This window comes from Artemia franciscana, chromosome 12 (genome assembly GCF_032884065.1).
Source record: "Artemia franciscana chromosome 12, ASM3288406v1, whole genome shotgun sequence".
Taxonomy (NCBI): domain Eukaryota; kingdom Metazoa; phylum Arthropoda; class Branchiopoda; order Anostraca; family Artemiidae; genus Artemia; species Artemia franciscana.
The window spans coordinates 7,923,898-7,942,092 of record NC_088874.1 but is presented as its reverse complement, the minus strand read 5'-3'; the positions used below and the strand labels follow the sequence as shown (position 1 = coordinate 7,942,092).

At 32.3% G+C, this 18,195-nt stretch overlaps 2 protein-coding genes across 2 annotated transcripts in view; one reads left to right on the top strand and one right to left on the bottom strand.

Moving 5' to 3' along the window:
* Positions 1–18,195, top strand: part of LOC136034175 (interaptin-like) — a 442,249-nt gene that overhangs the window by 55,640 nt on the left and 368,414 nt on the right. The window lies entirely within an intron of this gene.
* The window catches only part of LOC136033629 (neurofibromin-like), a 214,161-nt gene that overhangs the window by 81,743 nt on the left and 114,223 nt on the right, over positions 1–18,195 (bottom strand). The window contains 3 exon segments of the mRNA XM_065714430.1: positions 7,576–7,769; positions 10,085–10,216; positions 14,272–14,416. Of these exon segments, the coding sequence (XP_065570502.1) occupies positions 7,576–7,769; positions 10,085–10,216; positions 14,272–14,416 (471 nt within the window).

Genomic DNA, 18,195 nt, shown 5'->3' with positions numbered 1-18,195 from the left:
AATCAACCTGTGTTTTACAAACTGGTTTAGCCTATCAAAGAGACAGACATAGAAAAGATCTAATTTCGCAATCCAAGAGAGTGTTAAAAACAAACAAAAACTTTAAAAAAATAAAAAAAAAAATTTTAACATTTGATCCAACAAAATTTGGACGAACAATCGGAAGTCAAATTTTAATAAATGAAAATGACTTAAGGTTAAAAACGTTTTGAAGGTTTTAATTATTTCTTTGGCAAATTCAATGCTTCTGCCGTTAAAGCAAAAAAAGTAATATTTTTTTTCGTTTTTATAAGTTGAATACATTCCAAATATTCCAAAAACAAATTTTGAATTGTTGAGCATCATATTGCTAATAATTATATTCCAAATTATACTGCTCTTTATTTATTGATCGTGATTTATACCAGTTTTACGCTTGAAAATTATTTTGACTAAATTTCTGCTTGTCTATAGTTTAATGCAGCTCTTTACTAGCTACATTATTTCGCAACAAAATTTATACAAGCTATAAAAATTTCATTGGTGGAGAAAGTTTTAAAAATTAATTTTCACTAAAGACCAGCCAAAGAATATAATTTAACCATATTGGCAATAAGTCAATATCTGAGGGACAAAACAAAATTCCATTCCACCTAGCTTTACACAGCAGAATTTTATATTTACATTTATTGTTTATTGTTTATATTTATTGTATTATATTTATATGTTTATATTTATTGTATTATATTTATAGCTGTACATATTTTTATTATGTCGACATTTTTTGTTCTTAGTTGTATTGCTAATAAAAATTCAAAATTAGTTATATTGCTCCTAAAATATTTATTATTCGTAGTTATATTGCTAGCAGTATTAAAAAAAAAAAAAAAAAAAATTCCCGTATTAAGGACTTCTATAAATGATCGATTTAACGCATAATACACCCAAAAACAATCCCCGTATTAAAGTCTACTACAACGACTACAAATGATGGATTTAGCGCATAATAAACCCAACCGTCATTCAGTTTCACATTGTCTAAAAATATACATATACATAATATACAAAAAAGACTAGAAATAAAATTGTTAAATAACTACTCGAGAAAGAGCAAGAGATAGAGAGAAAATAAAACAAATTCAACATAATAAATTCCAAAACAACGCTGAAAGAACAGGAAACACAATAATGGATTAATTAACTTTATCACGAATTGGAGATGGTACCTTATTTCTCAGTAATATTAGAAGGTGAAAAAAAAAAAATAGGTAATGCATTCTGAACTCCTCTATTTGTCTGGCTCCGTATTTGCAGGACTTAGCTATTACTAAAAACATTCCTTTAAAGCAATCTGGTGCCAAGTTATGGATAAAAAGCCTAAATTACGTAAAAAATGGCCTGAAATTTAAAAATAATTTATTTCGTATATTAATATCACCGACACCCTAATATGGATACTATAAACAATTCAAGAGTCTACGTTTTGAATGTTATTGCGACACAGATTCTACGCTGTCGATGTCATCTCTGGAAGATTTTTGGTCAAAAGCGCTGACGAGGCCGTCATGGAAAAGCATTGTTATCGCGATTTCCCTCTGATCATGGAAAGAGATGCGCCAGCTGGCGTGGGATGACGCAAGCCTAATTAAGTCAATAAAATTAAGTCAATAAATTTAAGCGCAGAAAGTATTACCGGCATGATCCAGCTCAAAAGAAGAAACATCTTTCTTCAAATGTATAGAGTGCGTGACTTCATTGTTACATGTCTTAGACCATTTTCACCCAAATAGGTGAGAACCACGCCCCTTTCAGGCAAAATAAAGTAATAGATGAAGAAATTATGATATAGTCCCTAACTTCACCTGATAGGTCCAATTTAAAGAAAAAAATTCAGGCTATTAAAACTTGAAAAGGTTTAACCCAAATAATCACAGAAAAAACAAGTGATTATACCCAAAAAGAAAAGCAGCAATAATAGCTAATATCAAAATGTTTGCTATGTAGTCAAAATGAATGATTCGCTAAGGAGCTCATGCAAAATGGGACTTTTCTATTACCAAGATTTAGTAAGGAGCGACACGGCTCAATAGTAACGGAAACTCTAAAAAAAAAAATTAATATCAACTGATACACAAAAAGATTCACCTTTTTATGCTGATTCCAAATATATAAGATTCATAAAGTTTAGTGTTATCTATCAAAAGTTACAAGCCTAAGAAAATTTGCCTGATTTTTGAAATAGGGGGGAAACAACCCCTAAAATTCAATGAATTTGATGAGAATCACACCATCAGATTCAGCTTGCCCGAGAACCCTACTACAGAACTTTCAAGTTCCTATATACAAAAATGTGGAATTTTGCTATTTTTGCCCTCCTCAATACCTTGCTCTTTACGATAAAATTTGACTGTTTGTCCCAATTTTTAAGAACGGCTGCTAAAACACAGGGCTTCGGCTTCTGAACACAGTTCAGAAGTTTTTTTAAAAGTTCTAACAGCTTTAACATACAGAGCAATTTATTGAGGAGGGGGCAACCCTTCATATACGGAATAATTTCTGTTCGTTTTGAGTTTTAATGTTGCTCCTTACGTTCAGTTAGAAAACGTGTTTTTTTTTTGTTATTTAATATTACTCTAAAACGAACAGACTAGATAATACATTTATGACTTCTTAACTTGTTCATGAGAGAAAGAAAAAGCCAACACAGATGGAAATTGAATATACAGAGCAAGCGGGCAATTCTGGTTCTCGCTGATCATTCCTCGGTTTTGTTGATAACGCAGATATGGCTTTCATCGGTTTAAGGCTTTGACTTTCCGTTTCTATTGCGATTATATTGAATTTCCATTTCTATTCTGTGACTTCCCGATTTTTAGACTATATTGATCTGATTTATTTCTAATCTGACTACATTTTAGACTACATTGATCTGACTTATATCTGACTATATTTTAGATTATATTAATCTGACAATCAACTTCACTCTATACACATAGTCACGAAATATTAATTTAGATTTTCGCAGTACTATTTACAGCAAATGCTTATCGATAAGTGAAAACCTAATTAAATTGTAATTATACCACTAATTGGTATTCATCCACCGTTCTCACTAAAAGAGAAGGAAAAGTTGAGGAAAAACCCAAACTTCGTTAATTCGAAGTTATTAGTTTCTCTAATCTCCTTCGCTCGGGAATGAATTTAATTTTCTTTAGTTTTTGGGAATGAATTTAATTTTCAAAAGAAAATTAGCAAAAGAAAATAAATTAGCTTTATTGATTTAAAATATAGATAAATAATAAATCAAATAATAAATAATAATCAAATAATAAATAATAATAATAATAAATCAAATAATAAATCAAATAATAAATAAATAATAAATCAAAATATATTGATTTAAAATATAGGCCAATGGCTTAAATTCTTAGCGTCCAATATTGAAAAAAAGCAACATCTATATTCAATTACGCCGTAGTGAGATTCAAGGTCAAAATAAATTAAAAAATAACTAGTTTTTTCAACAAAACTTAAAACGAACAGAAATTATTTCGTATATGAGGGGGTTCGCCCCATCATCAATACCTCCCTCATTGCACTGAAGTTCGAAATTTATAGCTCTTTAGAAAGTACTAAAAAAAAAAAACCATTAACGTAAAGAGTGAGGTATTGACGATAAGGCGAACCTCCAGATATACGTAATAATTTGGAGTCCTAGTTGCCCTCCAATGTTTTGGTCACTTAAAGAGCACTAGAACTTTTAGGTCGGTACAATCACCCCTGGAAAAAAAATAAATAAAAAAGAACATTCATCCGTAATCTTTCTTCTGGCAAAAAATACTAAATTCTACATTTTTGCTGATAGGAGCTTGAAACCTCTACAGTGGGGATCTCTGAAAGTCTGATCTGATGCTGTGATTTTCGTTAATATTCAATTACTTTTAGGGAGTGTTTCCCCGTTTTTTCGAAAACAAGGCATATTATCTCAGGCTCGTAACTTTTGGTGGGTAAGACAAAACTTGATGAAACTTATATATTTGAAATCAACATAAAAATACAATTCTTTTAATGTATCTATTAGTATCAAAATTCCGTTTTTAGAGTTTCGGTTACTATTGAGCCGGGTCGCTCCTTACTTACAGTTCGTTACCACGAACTGTTTGATAAGCAATGTTTCAGGGTAACAAGAGTTACTACGTCTTTCTGTCTTTTTCAGATTCAGCATAAGAATAGGAAATCGGCTGTTAAAAGCTACAGTCTTTTCATATTAAAAAAAGAAAATAGTAAAAATTGAAAAATGATGCATTGAAAAATTGCCGGCGGCGAGATTCAAGGTCAAAAATATTTCGCGGTTACAGGAGCTTCTATGTCTTTTTATTTTTGTCAGATTCAAAATAAGGATAGGAAAGCGGTTGCTAAAGAATCATGTCTTTTCGGATTATAGTAATAATAAATCTTATATGAGAACAAAGAAAGGGAACAAAAAATGAAAAGAGAAAAAATATATAATAAATCTTCCTTACAATTAAATAAAAAAAAACTTATTTTTTTAGCTGAAAGTAAGGAGCGACATTAAAACTTAAAACGAACAGAAATTACTCCGTATATGAAATGGGTTGTCCCCTCCGCGATCCCTCGCTCTTTACGCTAAAGCTTTTAATTGTTTTAAAAAGTAGAATTGTGGCAAAGAGTCAAACTTCAGCGTTAAGAGCGAGGGATCGCGGAGGGGACATTGTTTTCCTTGTATTTTTCATTGTTTTCTTATAGTAATGCTAGAAAATCCTGCGCCCTTTTTATTGAATTTTTCTTCCCCCATGACAGATTCCTCCAAGGAAAGATCCTCCAACATAGCCCCCTCCCCTCAGCCCCACCCCCAAACAAAATAAAATCCCTCCTGAAAACGTCTGTACACTTCCAAATAACCATTACTATATGTAAACACTGGTCAAAGTTTGTAACTTGCAGCCCCTCCCCCAGGGATTGTGGGGGAGTAAGTCATCCCCAAAGACATAGTTATTATGGTTTTCGACTATGCTGAACAAAATGGCTATCTCAAAATTTTGATCCGTTGACTTTGGGAAAAAAATGAGCGTGGGAGGGGGCCTAGATGCCTTCCAGTTTTTTTGGTCACTTAAAAAGGGCACTAGAACTTTTCATTTCCGTTAGAATGAGCCCTCTTGCGACATTCTAGGACCACTTGGTCGATACGATGACCCCTGGGAAAAACAAAACAAAAAAAAAACAAACAAATAAACACGCACCCGTGATTTGTCTTCTGGCAAAAAATACAAAATTCCACTGATGGAAAATAGGGGGTGTTTCCCCCTATTTTCTTAAATAATGCAAATTTTCTCAGGCTCGTAACTTTTGATGGGTACGACTAAACTTGATGAAACTTGTATATTTAAAATCAGCATTAAAATGTGATTCTTTTGATGCAGCTGTTGATATCAAAATTCAATTTTTTAGAGTTTTGGTTACTATTAAGCCGGGTCGCTCCTTACTACAGTTCGTTACCACGAACTGTTTGATATCAGGACCAATGAAAATAGAATCCAATCGTTTGATCTGGCTAAGTGGAAAATTACACAACCATGGATACCATAAATTAAAAAAAAAATTAGGAACTCATTTTTAATGAAATACTTTCATAGGCTGTTATGCAGTTTTGCTAATAGCAGGCAAACGTGAATAAAAAAAAAAAAATCGGCAAAAAAACAAGCTAAAACCTATGGCAACCAACACCATAAGAAGCTAAAAATTCATTTTTAAGGAGTAGCTGTCTTTGGGATTCAACTGGTTGTTAGTGGCAGCACCGACAAAAATGTAATACTGCCCTATAGACTTCATAATTTTGAAAGAACCAAAAGAAAACCATTGGAATATCATGGTTATCAAGTATAAAAAGACCTAAGATGGATCCAGATAGGTCCTCTGTACTTTTAGTCTTCATTTTGATTATTGAATCAAGAAAATTCGTTTGAATCTCCCAAAATCATCGGTTGGTTTGCCTTAGATTCTAAGATTTTTCTATGGGTTGTTCAAAATATCTATTAGTTGTTTCATGGCCCTTAAGCCAGGAAATGGAGGTCAACCATCCCGTGCTGTCGTCCTTCCCCAGATTATCCTGCCACAAACCTGAGTAGTCTTGACACACACTTAAGGCGCTTCATGATATTAATCCTTGTAGTTCAGGCTGTCTAAAGATCAGATTTACCTTAGATTGTCACCCTGATTGTACTCCATAAAAAATTGCGCTTGAAAGTTGAACATGACCCATCTAACGAAATCATTAATGGGGTATATTATCAGTACTGTCATTTTTGAATTTCCTGCTTAATTTCACTTTTATCGAAATTACTAGCTATAGTGCAGCTTGATTATAAGAATAACTAAATTGCATGCTATAATTTACGTACATAACGTGTATTAATGTGTACAATTTAAACTTTAGGGGTAGAAGACTGACCATTCAAATCGCAATGACACCAGGTATCATGGAATTTCCATGGTTACACGTCTAAGCAGTCCTCACATATTCTCACGGTGCTAACCTTTGTAATCTGGGATGTTTTTTTTTTTTTTTTTTTTTTGATGCAATAGCATTTCTTATGCAATGGTATCGTCCCGTATAAAATAAGAAGAAGAAAAAGTAATCTGGGATGATGGTATTGCGAAAAAGTATTGCATCATTACGTCAGAATCCCAAATGCAAGTCAGAATTGCATTCTGACGTCATTACGTCAGAATCCCAAATGCAAGTTAGGTATTACGGCATAAATCCCAAATGTATGCAAACCTGCAGAGAGGATAGATAATCCATGGGAATTTATTTTTCAGCTCTTCCAGGCTTTAACAATTCGAAAGACAAAAAATTCCAATAATTTCATAGCTAAAGATGCTTACAGCTTCTTGTTTGATAATTTGGTTATGGCATAACTTGATAGGTTGTGTGTTAAAAGGTAACAAGTCCGGGAAGAAAAGCAAATGTCCGAGATATAGGCTCCGAAATCATTTGACTAAATAAAGGCCTTTTTTTCGGTTATATTCGGGCGGGACCCAGTGGCGTTAATTCATGAGAATTTAGGGAGGGAGGAGGAAAAAATGTATTTTTTTCAATAAATTGATTTTTTTTTTTTTTTTTACGAAAACACCCCGAATATGGATAGCCGATTTTTTGCAAGGAAATTAATGAAGATACGAAAACATACAGTTTTATCATTCAAATGTATGCAATTCGATCAGGGAAACGCAATCTTGGTTCTGAAAATATCTACTGGGTAGGTGAGCTCAGCAAAATCAATCATTTATAAGCATGATTTATTTCGTGGAAAATCCGAAGACAAAAAAAAAGCCAGGTGAATTTGATTAGTAAAGTAATTTCAATAAAATAAAGTAACTCCAATTTTTTAAAATCCTACAAACGCTTCTGAAATATTTTTTCCAATAAACGTCTTATAACTTACTTCTAATATACACAAAAAAAAATTATTTTTGTTTGTTAGGCCATAAGATGAAGAATGGTCTCACAAAAAGTATTTAGAAATTAAGATACAAATCAAAACCTATGCCAATATAAGAGTTGTTACGCCCTACCTGACATCCCAAAAGGTATTAATAGGAGATTCAGGGTTCCACATCTCAATTTTATCAGGCTGATGAAGCATCAATAAAGCTTCCATTGCTTCTTGAGCTACGTCTGGCATGGAGGGCTGGTGCACCAACGACACAAGACCGTTGATGAGCTCCAGAGTGGACGACTGGACCTCTGATCCTGCCTTACCTTGATTCTGAAAACCAAAATTTTGAACATAACATAAAACATAGCTTCTTGTTCCCTTTCAGCCCAAGAGTCTAGACGGCAGAACCAATAATATATGATGAGCTCTAGAGTGGACGACCCTATAGTCCACAGGGCTTTACTAACGATACAAGACTATTGACAAGCTCTAGAATGGAGGAGAGGACCTCTGATCCTGCCTTGCCTTGATTCTAAAAACCAAAGCTAGATAATAGCATAAAACATAGCCTCTTGTTCTCCTTCAGCCCTACAGCCAGAGGGCTAAACCAATGACACAAGACTGTTGGTTAGCTCCAGAATGGGCCTGTGATACTGCCTTACCTTGATTCTTAAAACCAAAGCTAGATTATAGCATAAAACATAGTCTCTTGTTCTCCTTCAGCCCTACAGGCCAGAGGGCTAAACCAATGACACAAGGTTATTGATTAGCTCCGGAATGGGCCTGTGATCCTGCCTTACCTTGATTCTGAAAACCAAAATTTTAATACTTTAGAGAAAACATAATTACTAATTGTTAATTTTGAATAAATAGACCAGGTGTTCTCATTTGGTCCTCTATTATTGTTTCTTTTCTAGGAGCAACAAATATTTGAAGGAAAACTATCATTTTTAGGCTACACTTAGCCTTTGAAAAATAAACTATCATTTTTAGGCTACACTTAGCCTTTGAAAAATAAACACTAATGGGATAGCCTAAATACGTATTTTTGCGGTTTTTACTTTTTTCACTCTGTCCCTTCGTACTGGCCTGAGACATTCACCTCAGGCCAGTTTTAGTAAGCAAATATGAGTTTATAATTCAATAGTAAGTTTCTCGTTTTACACAAGGCTTTGCCCGAAACGCTAAAATTCTTCAGAAGTACCCTAGAAGTTTCGGAGTAAAATAAGTTTCAACTAGATTCTATTATTGGTGAGGATCATCTTACCATCATGCAATTGCCATAAGAGATACCTTCTAAATTTACCACCCCATGAATAATTTTCTTGTCCTTTTTACGAACAGAAAATCCTTAGTATAAATTGGACGGTTTTCACAGGATTCAATTCTCAGCAAGGAGATCTCTTACTATTTGAAATTCAAACTTATTATATTTTAAAGTCAAAAAACACCCCAGGTTTTATCCATAACACATTTAGTCCAAGAACGCGTCAATAATTAAATAATAATGCAATGCAAAACATGCCTCCGATGAAAAGCGTTGTTTTCAGGAAAAAATTTGGATTTCAATGAGTCAAAAATGACCCATTGATATCTGATGATTCAGAAACGCCCCTCCCCCCAAAAAAATCAGATATAGGAATGACCGCACTTCATAATGAATTAAAATATTTATTAATGGTTGATAATTGAGACCAAGCCATATTATAGGCCATATTCCTCATTTATGTCCGATAAATCTGACATCCCAGCAGTAGTTTAGAAGAAAATGACGTTAGTCCAACTGAGTCGAACGGAAAACTCTATTTTGCAATTTTTGCGAAACGTCAAAGAGAAATGGGAAAATCATAGGAAGATTTTACAGAAATTTTGCAACTTTTAGTGCCTGATAAAAACTTGTGTGTCTTCTTTGTTTTCTAAGCATTCACTTTTTTTTTTGATGGTTTTTTTTTGATGTTTTTTTTTTTTTTTTTTTTTTTTTTTTTTTTTTTTTTTTTTTTTTTTTTTTTTTTTTTTTTTTTTTTTCTGAGAGTAATTGCCTACGCAAAGGTACCAGATTGCATTAGTTTCTGTCGGAACAGATTTATAACAAATGCATTTTGCACAATTTATGCATACTTAGAAGAGCTACTGGACACTTAAACTACCGTTTACATATTAAAACTACCTTAGAACATTTCAGCTACCCTTATACTTAGAAGAGCTACCCCTAATAAATTAAGGTAAAAGATAGTACGTAAGTTAGTCAAAAATGAACGGACAAACTATCAGAAAAAATTATTACATTATTACAATTAGATTATTACATTAAAATATTTAAATTAAATACTTAAATGACTTAAATACATAAATAAAATAAGTAAATACATAAAAATACAAAAAATTATTAAATAATTAACTTATATTAAATAATTACAACTAACATTAGCATAGGGCCGGCGTGTATAATTTATAAATTAAATTGAACTAATTTAGTTAATTAAGTTAATTTAATAAAAGAAAACAAAAAATATTAATAAGAATATAAAAAGAAAATACTAAAATAAATAAAAAAAAATATATATGTAAATTTCACAAAAATATATAATAAAAAAAAATAAGTTAAGTAAAAATAAATAGATTAAATACTATAATTAAATACTTACATTTAACATAAGCATAGGGTCTGCGTGTATAAGACGAACCATCAGTAACAATAGGTTCTTATACATTGAACACTCTTCATTCGTTTTTTCTTTAAACTTCAATGGATACATTTTTTCTTTAAGAGTTAAACTCTGAAAAATAAAAAAGGGAAGTCAATAAAATTACAAATCAAAATATAATAAAATACTTAATAGTTTGGCTGAACTATTAGCATGTTTTCTCCAAGAATCCGGTTGCAATTAATTCAATCGTCTGTAATTACCTATCACACAGTTTACCGAGGATTATTCGGTTGAAATGTTTTTTATTTCGGGCAATTGAAGCATAAGATGCACCTCTTTTTTAAAAGGTGGGAAATCAGCAGTAAACGGGGTTGCTTTAGGAATGAGCCAATGGTAGACCAAGATAAACAAGTTTTTCAACTGGCTTTTCTAAAGAACGTCCTAGAACACGTACGTACATCACACGTACATGACCAAACAAGGGGAAGAAGATTGTCCTCTAAAAAAGATTTGAGAACCCATGTATAAAAGAAAAATAAAATTGGAGCGATTGGGCCTTAAAAAATTTTCAAACGAGAAATCTTGTCCTATCCTCCGAATTTTGGATTTAAGTACTCCTTAGTCCTATATATATATATATATATATATATATATATATATATATATATATATATATATATATATATATATATATATATATATATATATATATATAAATATATATATATATATATATATATATATATATATATATATATATATATATATATATATATATATATATATATATATATATATATATATATATATAGACGATCATTTTCACTAGGAATCATATTTTAGGATTTGCCAAAATTTGGAAAAAATGCCAAAAATTGACTGTCTTTCTATTTATCTGTTCAACTTGTGTTTATGGACAGATTGAACGCTATAACATTAATCGTCTATTGAAACAGGAAATATTTCTTTAAACCGGAAAATTCCTTAAGAGTTTTCGGTTTTTGATTGTGGTCGAAAAGAAGGCCAAATCTTTGGGGTTAAATCTTGTCCTATCTTCCGACTTTTGGATTTAAGGACTCCTTGGCAAGATATCTTGCCGTAAATGCTAAAAACAAATCAAAACAATAAATTATAGTGAACTGACGAGATCATTAGGCCACAACACCCTAGAATTATCAACTATAACCATGGGTACTTTTAAATTGGAATGGTTGATTAGGTGGCTGACCCCTTTAAAAGGTGATAATTTAGTAACAAATTCATAGTTTTACAGCTAGCCTTAGAATCCTAGGACCATTATAACCGATAAAGAAAGAAAACAAAATTAAGACACATTTAATCAGAAATGCATTTTGACTCCAAAGAAGTTATTGTATCCAACGCTATCGGCTTCTTACTTCTTCTTTAAACAAAAAAAAAATATATTTTGTTACTGTCTTGAGCTCTTCCCAATTACATCTGCTCTTTTTCTTTTCTCAATTTAAATTTTATTCTTTTCACAATGAGACGGAATTTAATAAAGTTTTATTCTAAAACAGGGGTCCTTTTTGAGCTGGCTAGGAGTCATTTTTCTCTCAGAACTGCGAAATAGAAATTTTTTCACTAGGAGCTTTTTCTCCCACAGTTCATAAAGCATAGCAGAAAGCCACCTGAAAAGTGTGACAATTACAAAACTCAGGCATTAGTATATGCCTTTTCTGGTTCAAATTTATGGCAGTTAAACCAAAATCAGTAATCAATAAATAAGTATAAAATTACACATATCACAATGACAGAGACAACAAATAAAAAAAAATCACAAAAGAATCACTAAGTTACATTTAACACAATCAGACATATCGCGAACATCAGAATCGCAAAAAAGGGGTTCTCTTTTTCAGTTTATAAATAAAATGATCATTGATGTTTTCCACTGGGTAGGTACGCTTTATGTAATGCGTGTGTGAATCTATTTGTGTTTAAATAAACACAAATAATTTGTGTTTAAAAAAATTCTAGTCTTTGTTCAATGTTAAAAACTTCCAAGATGTTCTCAATTGAACAGCAACACAAAAGCATGTTTAAGCAGGGCGAAGGAAAAACGCCAGAACAAACGCCATCAACGGAACAAAACAGAAAAAAAAACATAAAAACGCTCATTATATATATATATATATATATATATATATATATATATATATATATATATATATGCATGTATATATATATACATATATATATATATATATATATATATATATATATATATATATATATATATATATATATATACATATATATATATATATATATATATATATATATATATATATATATATATGTATATATATATATATATATATATATGTATATATATATATATATATATATATATATATATATATATATAACATATGTATATATATACATACATACATATATATATATATATATATATATATATATATATATATACATATATATATATATATATACATTATAGACCTTTTTTCACCATAATCAAAAGATATAGAAGACAAGTCTAGCTAACTTTGGATCATTAATATGATTACATAAAAAAACTAGTTTTTCTAACTGAAAGTAAGGAGCGACATTAAAACTTAAAACGAACAGAAATTAATCTGTATATGAAATGGGTTGTCCCCTCTGCAATCCCTCGCTCTTTATGCTAAAGCTTTTAATTGTTTTAAAAAGCAGAATTGTGGCAAAGAGTCAAACTTTAGTGTAAAGAGCGAAGGATTGCGGAGGGGACAACCCATTTCATATACGGAGTAATTTCTGTTCGTTTTAAGTTTTAATGTCGCTCCTTACTTTCAGTTAGAAAAACTAGTTTTTTTTATGTAATCTCTGAACGTTTTTGAATTAATGCATGTCTGATTTTGGCTCTCCACACATATATTATTAAAATGAAATTTACATTCTAATTCCTTTTTTGGCTAAATGGCTTTCTCTTAGTTCTGATCAGACGATTTTGAGAAATATGGGATGTGGAAGGAGGCCTAGTTGCCATGCAATTTTTCGGTTACACAAAAAGGCACATATAAATTTTAATTTTTAACGAATTGTTTTATTAGTAAAAAATATACGTAACTTAAGAATTAACTTACGTAACAAACTTTTATATTCTTAAATTTTTATTATGTATATGAGGGGGCTTGTGCCCTCGTTAATACCTCGCTCTTTAAACTAAATCGTAAGTTTTGTGCCGATTCTTTAAGAATGACCCCTGAATCAGAAAGGCCAGAATAAATACTTGAAATTACTAAAAATACAATAGCATAAAGAGCGATGTATTTATCTCCTCCTAAATACATCGCTCTTTATGCTAAAGTATTTTTAGAACCCCTCATATGTGTAACAATCTCGGTTCGCCTTAAGTTTCAATGGTACTCCTTACTTTCAATTGAAAGAATTTTTCCATGTTTATTTTTTCATTGTTTTTTATGGTAATTTTAGAAAAGCCTGCGCGCTTTTCATTGAATTTCTGTTCCCCCATGACATATTTCTCCTAGGAAAGATCCTCCCACAAAGCCCTCTCCCATCAACCCCACCCCCAAAACCAAAAAAAAAATCCCCTGAAAACGACTGTACACTTCCCAATAACCATTATTATATGTTAATACTGGTCTAAGTTTGTAACTTGCAGCACCTCCCCCAGGGACTGTGGAGGAGTAAGTCATTCCCAAAGACATAGTTATTATGGTTTTTGACTGTGCGGAACAAAATGGCCATCTCAAATTTTGATCTGTTGACTTTGGAGAAAAAATGAGCGTGGGAGGGGGCCTAGGTGCCCTCCAATTTTTTTGGTCACTTAAAAAGGGCACTAGAACTTTTCATTTCCGTTAGAATGAACCCTCTTGCAACATTCTAGGACCATTTGGTCGATACGATGACCCCTGATTTTCGAAACTTATATATTTAAAATCAGCATGAAAATCCAATTCTTTTTATTTATATTTTAGCATCAAAATTCCGTTATTTAGAGTTTCGTTAACTATTGAGCCGGGTCGCTCCTTACTACAATTCGTTACCACGAACTGTTTGATAGTACTGTGAATTTTTTTTAGTTGATATTGTAAAATACGAATTAAATATTAATTGAACTATCTTTTTCTATTAACAAAAAAAATTGCATAAATGGCACTTTATTTATATGGGCATTACTTTAAATTTAATGAACCTACCGGAATCATTTTTAATGGAGTGTGTGTGCCATAGCCCTGCGTTACCCTATTAAGTGTATCTGTAAACATGGCTCTCAATTCCCCAGACTTGTTATAGACGATTTCGATTTGCGGCCACCAGTGCAAACGAGGCTGGGTTACAATCCTATAAAAGAATTAACACTCGTAAAAACATTAAAAAGCAAGAGTAAAGACACAAAAGTTAGCAAAAAAGCATTGGATCTTCTTTTTATATAAAGTTAACTTTATATAAAGTTTTATATAAAAGTTTTATAGTTTTATAAAGTTTTATAAAGTTTTATATAAAGTTTTATATTTTTAGTTTTATATAAAGTTTTATATTAAAGTCAATTGAGTCTATTGAAAAAAAAAGTACTTTAAACAATTTTCCAGGGAATGAGTATTAATAGAGATAAAGGGAAGTATAGAATGAATCAAATTTATAATAAATTAATTAGTGGGGTGGTCAGAATAAAAAAGTAGCGTGTTACATAATAGTTCCGAACAAGGGTCAATCTTGCAAGCGAAAGTCGGGATGAGGTCAAAGCTGGGAAGAATCAACGGACCGCAGCTAAGTCAGCAAATGAAAAATCCACTTAATTTATAATCCATGAGTTTATCCGACCTGTTGCCATATATAGTTATTAAATAAAAAAGAGTTTTTTCAAATGAAAGTGGGGAGCTACATTAAAACTTAAAACGAACTTAAAACTTAAAACGTATATGAAAGGGGCTGCTTCCTCATCAACACCCCACTCTTTACGCTTAGTTTGACTCTTTCTCTTAACTCTTCTTTTCAAAACAGTAAAAAAATTTACTGTTTATTGTATTTTAATTTGTATTTATAATTTATTTTATATGTATTTTAATATTGTATTTAAATTTGTCTCCTCCTCGGTACCCTCTTCTTTGTCACCGTCTTCACCTGACATTCTAGAAGCTGAATGGTATGCATATTATGAATCTGAGTTTTTGCCCATGATCCCACCATACAGCAATCTTATGAAGTAGCAATAGATCAGTTTATGGATGCTCAACCCGGTGAAGATTTTGTGGTCAGTAGCCGTTCTGTCGAAGATGCAATTCAAATATTAAAATGGAAACGTTCATATGGTATTGACCAAGTCAGTCCGATTCATTCGAAATCCGGAAGAAAACTTCTTACGGCTCATCTGTCTCAGCTTACGCAGACGATTTTCACTCAGGGTTTCGTTTCTTCTTCTTTTTGCATCGGAGATCTGACTCCTATTTCCAAAAATGGGAAATTGTGAAGTCCACTGTACATCATTCCGCCCAATTACTGTAGCTACATCCCTTTGCAAGCTCTTTGAGCTACCATTTATTAGGAAACTTGAAAAAGTCTACTACATATCTCCACACCAGTTCAGATTTAAGCGAGGTACCGGATGTGCCGACGCTTTAACCGCTGTTGCAAATGCCCTGACTGATGCGGAATCGTCTGGAGAAAGCCTTTTTTTTTTGGGGGGGGGGGAGGGCATGATGTCAGAAGTGCCTTCGACTCTCTTATCCATGCAGCGATGCTTCTAAAAGCTGGTAAATGTGGATTGAATCTGGCAATTATTCGTTCTCTTCGGGATTTATATTCAAGACTATGTAAGCGCCTGAAGCTACCACCAGATAAAGGCAAGCCCCCGATTCCAAGTAGACAACTTATCCCAGTCAAGAAAGGGGCCCGTCAAGGAGCTGTCATCTCTCCCGACCTCCTTAATAACTATGTACTGGAACCACAAGATTTGTGCCCTCCTTCACTGATTTTGTCTTCTTTAACCCTTTCCTTGGTATGCTATGCTGACGACATATTAAACCTTAGTCGAACTCTTCAACGTGTCACCGAATTTTCTGCCTTGAAGCGGAACATAAGAAAGTTGCGCTTGAATTCAACTCCTCCAAATGTGATACTGTCCTGTTTAACTGGAAAACAGATTCACACTTAGATCTAGCTCTGTTCAACCTATAAATCACCTTGTGTATCTAGGTCTGCCCATTGCTCCTTTTATCCGACACACCTGAAAACTTCTTCTTGAACAAATCAAACGTAGAATCTCAGCAGTTCACACTTCAATTGTATCTTGTAAACTTCAATACAACCGAACTCTTCTAGCAAATCTATATAATGCTACTGCCCTTCCCCATATCCTCTACATCGCAGCCTTCTGAGAACTCCTAACTAAAGCTGACAAGAGTAAAATCCGACCCATGTTCTTTTGTTTTGGCAAGTATCTGCTTTGTCTGCCTCCGTGGTATAGAAATTTACTCGCTATTGCGAAATTCAAGGTTACAGACTCAATGGTTGCCGTCGCCAGACGGGTAGCGAAACATAAAAGAAAAATAGATGGCGATTAGATTATTGATTCCACATTCTTAAGCAGTGATGTATTGTGTTTTTGTTTTTCCTATACTCCGTCTTGTTGTGTGTTTAATTGTGACAGGTTTTTCAGTAATTTTTAATGATAATAATAATTTAATTCTTGTAAGATTGTTTAACGTTATTGTTCTGCTGCATATATAGTTTGTAGCACCGTTTTGAATAATTTTTTTTCGCACATATATTAAGTAAATTAGATGGTGCTATTATTTTTTTTCAAATTATCTCCTTTGGCTCAGACTTTGGACCCGAAATTCGCTTGTGTTTATTCGTTATCTTATAACTGATTCATACACTACCGTTTTCAACGAGTTTTGTGAATTTTAATGATTAAATTGTCACACGACTGGGGCCATATATTGCAGTGGTAAGATAATGGGCACATTAAGTAAATGTTTGTGTTTATACTCGTTCGCTTAGAAGTCTTTCTTAATTATTCTTTTTTAAATTTGCTTGTCTTGTGTTTTGCGAAGTGTTTAATTGTTGTCTTTATTGCTTTATTATTTTGTTTTCTTTTACTGCTCCGTCTACTGGCTTTCGTATGACGGGTTTAAAATAAATAAACAAATTGGTCAATCTGACTTTAAAGAAGAAAATTTTCTCTGTGTACTAGAGATATTCGTTTGTCATGTCGGTGATTAGTCAGATAATTACAGTATTTACAGTTCTGGGGGTTTTTTAATCGTGATTTGGATTTATTTGTTGTTTTTTGTCGTTGTTTCTTGTATTCTGTTTTTCTTGTGTGTTAGTTGTAGTTTTCTTTTTACTAAAAAAGAAAAAAACGTTTCTTTTACCTTTTTTTCTGTTGAAAAGGCTCCCGGACGTGGAGTGGAAATACTCAGATTTTTTTTACTATCTAAAAGTTTTGCTTTGTTTTTATTTTATCTTTTGTTTTGTTCCAAGGCTCTATTAAAATTAAACCTTCTTTTCTCTCGCAGTTTTTTGTAGAAAAAAGTATAAGTTTAAACTCATCAAATTTCCTAAAGGCTTATTAAAAATAACACGAATATTTCATAACAATTGACTTTTTTGTCATAAGTTACTAGAAAATGATAAGCTCAAGAGGATAGTCCTTTATTTCCTCTAATTTAAAGTGGGAGATCCATGTTAAAGATACTGTCCATAGAGCTAATGCGTCCATGTCTCTCTTTTAACTCTTGAATAAATCTGACATCCCCCCTTCCCATTCTTTAAGGATCTATACTTCCTTTGTTCGTCCGCATCTTGAATATGATTGTCCGGTTTGGCATGCTGGCATCTTCCGAGATGAATCAGAAAAAAATGAATCCATTCAAAACACCGCCATGAGAATAATTTTTAAAGAAGCTAAGGTATCATACTCACTCCTTCTAAAAAAGGCCAAGCTGGGAACTCCGAGCACAATTTTAAACGGTGTGCCTCTGTTTTGCAAAAAAATGCAATAATAAACCTTCGCACGAAAAATATTTTGCCCAAAAGACACTCCCCATCCAGATACTGCCTACCAGGTACTGTTTCTGAGCCCGTTCCTATCTTGTCTCCCATGCGTTACTTAACCT